The sequence below is a fragment of the Echinops telfairi genome, unplaced genomic scaffold, assembly GCF_000313985.2.
Source record: "Echinops telfairi isolate 266 unplaced genomic scaffold, ASM31398v2 ScPeMD7_9;HRSCAF=40, whole genome shotgun sequence".
NCBI classification, from domain to species: Eukaryota; Metazoa; Chordata; class Mammalia; order Afrosoricida; family Tenrecidae; genus Echinops; species Echinops telfairi.
In genome coordinates this window covers 33717874-33722933 of record NW_022103906.1, presented here as the reverse complement: position 1 = coordinate 33722933, position 5060 = coordinate 33717874, and the positions used below count along the sequence as shown (strand labels likewise).

At 44.4% G+C, this 5060-nt stretch overlaps 1 protein-coding gene across 1 annotated transcript; it reads left to right on the top strand.

Moving 5' to 3' along the window:
* Positions 1-1203: 1203 nt before the first annotated feature.
* Positions 1204-4810, top strand: HTRA4 (HtrA serine peptidase 4). The gene is made up of 4 exons (XM_030884667.2): positions 1204-1404; positions 2062-2094; positions 3527-3641; positions 4683-4810. Exons 1-4 carry the CDS (start codon positions 1204-1206, stop codon positions 4742-4744), a joined length of 411 nt encoding a protein of 136 aa, XP_030740527.2. The 3' UTR covers positions 4745-4810.
* Positions 4811-5060: the final 250 nt, after the last annotated feature.

Below are 5060 nucleotides of genomic sequence, written 5' to 3'. Positions count from 1 at the left end.
TCACTGCTCCCTTCCCCTGCCTCTTCTTCCCCCTTATTTTTATTGTGAATGCCAACTTGAGTTTTTGTGCTTGTATTGAGAAATTGTTTATGTCCCCTGAGTTCTAAGTTTAAAGCAAAGACTATGGAATTCATTGTCATACACATAATTTAATAAATTATACTGAAACGTGTGAGAGTCAGAACTAGAGAGGACTACCTTGTGTTTCTGGTCTGGCCAATTTCTCGTATTTGACAGGATGCAGTCTGACCTTGTCCACTGCTCATCTTAGGGGAAAATATTGGCCATCCTTTCCTGGCAGGTCTCAGCCTTACAGAGGTTCTGGTTTTTGGAGGCTGTACTATATTTTATTGCCCTTGAGAATACACACCATGAATATAACACCAATTGAGCAATTTGTACATATACATTTCAGTGACATTGAATACATTTGAATTGTGCAACCATTTGTACCCTTCTTTTCTGAGTTATTCCTCCCTCATTAACTTACACTCACTGCCTCCTATCTAATCTTTTGGGTTGTAATTTGATCCCCCTATAGATAGATTTTAACAGGGTACAATGCCAAGAAGACATTTTTTTTTTCCAGTTAAGCTCAACTGGGTTGAAGAAGACTTGTGCTAAGTAAGGGATATTCCTGAGTCCTGGCTAAACAAAGTGTGGCTTCCCCGCAGCAGCCCTGACACCATCTGAGAGCTTTTCTGAAACCAATGGAGACACTATAGAGATATAAGCTATCACCCCAACTCATGTGTGTGCGGTCGAGATTGTCGAGAAGCACTGTGGTGGTGTGTTCACAGTGAATCACGTGTCTGAGCTGGACCTGTGCTAGTGCCAACGTCGGCTTCTGTTGCCTTTTACTTCATTGGTGGTTTTACTACAAACAGCCCCTTCTGACCTCAGACATGATCCTGATCCCCTTAACTGTTAGCTACTGAAAATTTGGTCATGGTTGGGATTTTAGAAGCATAGAATCTATGTGGGTAGATGATTCATAGATGATAAATGCCCAGATGGTATTGTGTCCTATAGTAGGGGGCTTTAAAATGTTCATAGAAAAATGGGATTGAAAGATTAGATTTCCCCCCAAACCTTTTCTCTCTCCCCTGTGTGTGTGTGTGTATGTGCGTGTGTGTATAAAACACAAATTCTCTTCTTGGTCGATTCTCTTCTTGGTCTGTTCATTCCACCTTCCTTGCCTATATGCAGACCGACCTTCCTGTGTTGCTGCTGGGAAGGTCATCGGACCTTCGGGCTGGAGAGTTCGTGGTGGCGTTGGGCAGCCCGTTTTCTCTGCAGAACACAGTCACGGCTGGGATTGTGAGCACGACCCAGAGAGGGGGTAAAGAGCTGGGGCTGAAGGATTCAGACATGGATTATATCCAGACGGATGCCATAATCAACGTAAGTCACGGCGGAGAGCCAGCCTCAGCCTGTAAGACACTGGCAGTGCAAGGAGAGGGAAACCTCACCATGGCCTTTTTTTCCCTCTGCCCTTTCAGTTCAGCGTTTCCTAAGGAGAGGGATACTGCCCCCAACCCCCACCCCAGCAGGGGAGTCAAAGGTGGGGAGGAGGGTGGCACCGGAGTGGCTGATGGGGGTGGGTTGCAAAAGAAGATGCCTGAACTTTATCCTGGAATCTGGCCTCCGGTACAAAAGTTTTCATTGCAGGGGGGTGCCAAGTAATCCACGCCCCCCTTTTTCTGGAAAGGAGGTAGTGGGCCAAATAAACTTGTGAACTTTGAGTTAAAATTGTTAAACTATGAAATCCTTCCAGGAGGGGTGGAATGTCTTTGAGAGTGTTCAGCCTCTGTGATGTGATCATTGGGCGGCATTTCAGGGTCTGTTTTGGACCTTCTGCTAGTGTTTTAGATTTACACGGATTCCTGATGGAGGGCCTCAGTTTCCATGCTTTGGAGGTGGGCCTCCCTAGAGAAGGCTGCCTTAGGAACGACGGAGAAATAACAAGGAGAAATGCACTCATGAGCCTGACTAATGCTTTTCATTTTCCTCCGCCAAATCTTCCCCTCTCTCTTTCTTCCCCTGAAATGCTCCTTTCAGCATGGGAATTCCGGAGGACCTCTGGTGAACTTGGTGAGTAGCCACTTTCCTTGTTGTTTATGTCTTTTCCTCACTTTCAAGGACTTTGCAAATTCTGGGATGCAGACATGAGTGTCTGCCACCCTAATGAAGAGATTTGTGGAATGCTGCTTTCCTATTCTTGGATCTTAAATAAATGGTTAGGAAAAAATTCAAGATCTTTGATGGATTAACTCTCTAAGCATGTGATCTCATCCAACGGAGAGCTGCCAGGGCTCTGGCATCCCTCAAAGGCTTTCTCTCCAACATGTTTTCTATTTTCCTTGGCTAGTTACCAAAATCCTGGGCATTAAACCCAGACTTATGACAAACAATCAATTGTGCTGTGTAATATGCATCCTTGAGGACCTCTGTCTGCTCGCTGTGAAGAAATCTTAACCAACAATCCTAATTACATGATATGCCTTATCCAGTTTTCAGTCTTAACCTATTTATGCATGAGGGAAAAAATCCAAAACAAGAATCGCATGCTTCGTCATGTATTTCAAACACCTACTGTATTCACCGTGCCCAGTGGAAATGCCATTGTTTATAGTTGCTCAAAGGCACGTGAAAACACACGAGTGCAGTGATGTTGAATATACAATATCTGATCACGCCGAGTCCCTTTGAACTGATGGCTTTTAGTCCCTCTTTGTCAATTACATTTGCTTTTCCGAGGAGGACTTGTGTGTGAAATGACTGAGCACTTTTACAAACAGTATCCCGTGAACTTTCTTGAACATGCTTTCTCTGTTAGGCAATGCGGGTACTAGAGCAGGGGGAAATGCAGGGTTTCAGGCCACGTCCCAGACCTTCTGAAGTGGAAGCAGGAGTCTCTTTTCTCTCTCTTCCATCCCCTAACAACCAAACCAAATCCACTGTCGTTGAGTTGGTTTTGGCTCCTAATGACTCAGTAGGACAGGGTAGACTGTCTTGGCGGGCTTCTGAGACTGCAACTCTTTACAGGACGAGGAAGCCTTGTCTTTCTCCCTCAGAGCTGGTGGTTTTAAACTGCTGACCTTGCAGTTAGTTGCTTAACTCACTACGCCACCAGGGTTCCTATTACACAACAAAATAATGGCTAAAGGATGCAGAGGTACTGAGAAAAGAAAGTATTTTCTTTCTGTGTAGAACATTCATTTTCTCAAATATCAATTTTCCCCCCCCTGAACAACTACATTACAGAAATCTGACAGCATTTTGCCTTTTCCAGCATGAGTTTTACTTAAGTGATAAAAGGGAGAATAATACAGTTACTGAACTGCATTCGGTCCAAATTCGTGTTCAAGTGCAATTGGAGAAAATGAATGGAGAAAGGATCGCGCTCTCCCATTGTATTCCGACTGTCTGACTGACTTCACACATTCCTTTCTTTGTTCTCATTTTGCAGCAGTTAGTGCCCATGCAGTGTGTTGACTGAGTGCTGTGTCCTCCTCTCTTCCAGGATGGTGATGTGATTGGCATAAATACATTGAAAGTGACGGCAGGAATCTCTTTCGCAATTCCCTCAGATCGAATTCGACAGTTCTTGGCAGATTTCCATGAGCGCCAGTTGAAAGGTGAAAGGAGTTTGGATTAAAAAAAATTTTTTTGACCCTTCTTGTGTTTTCGAAAGGTCCTCACGTGATGCAAGTGCTCGCTAACATTAAGTTTGGCAGTGGGACACCCTCCCACCCACCGGTGTCATGGAAAAAAGACCTGGCAGTTGGCTTTTGTAAAAATTGTTAGTGGCAATCGAGTCCAAATCTTGGCTTCACATCTTGGCGGCCTTATGCAAAGTATGACTGTGCTGCACAAGGCTTTCTCAGTGGCGGCTTTTCACCAGGCCTGGCTTCCAAAGTGCCTCTGAGTGGGTTTGAACTGCTAACTTCTTGGCTGATGTTTGAGCGCTTCATCTTTGCACCTCCCAGGGACTCCCTGTAAAGATGGCAGCCAAGCAAACCCAGATGGAGCAATTTTGCCCTGTATAGCACATGGGGTTACAATGAGTCAGAATTGAACTTGACAGCAAAGGGTTACTTTTGTGTGTGTGGGGGGGGGAGTGGGGGGTTGGGATCTTACAGGTGCACTTAATTGTTCATGCTGAGAGTGCATTGAATTCTCTAGAATACTGGCCCCTTGAACCCAGTTTTTGTTTTATTTATTTTTAAATCATGTTTTTGGGGGCTCTTACAGCTCTTATGACATTCCATACACCCATTGTATCAAGCATATTTGTACATATGTTGCCATCATCATTTTCTAAACATTTAGCCCTTTGGTATCAGCTCCTCTTTTTTTCCTCTCTCCACCCCAGAACCCAGTTTTTAAAATTGTGGTTTGGGATGCAAAATTGGTAGATGAAGCCCCAAAAAACCAAGCCTGAGTTATACCTGGTGAATCTTTGGTTTAAATCATTGTGGAAAAGAAGGGGGAGGAGGCCAGTGGGAGAAGTGTATGTGCCAAAGACAGAGGTTTTTCTGCAGCATGAATTTCACTGCTGACAGCCTGACAGGGCAACTGTACTAGTAGGGATATTGCATGACTTGGGTGTCTCTTAAGCTATGCCAGAAGGAATGGAACTTTTGTGGTAAGTGACATTATACTTCCCTTTCTTCTAGGAAAGGTTCTTTCACAGAAGAAATACCTGGGTCTGAGAATGTTGCCCCTCTCTATGAAGTAAGCACGTATTTGAGTCTGGGTTGTGTTTTAGAAGCCACAGCTGGGCAGTCTTAACAGGCAGCTAAAGTGTTTGGACAATAGCTAGGTGCCCTTTTAACTATGGGCCCTCTTCATCACTGAGTCTGCCTACACAAGCATTAACCCTTCTTATCAATGGTTTCTTTCACTTTGTCTCTATTTGATAAGGGTCAATGGTCCCAGGCTCTTACTCAGAGAATCACACCCCGTAGGGAAGAAAATAGTTTTTGGCTTGATTGGCCATTGTGAGCCATGAACAGACTAGCTTTGGGTCTTACGGAGAGCTATAGATTCCCAAA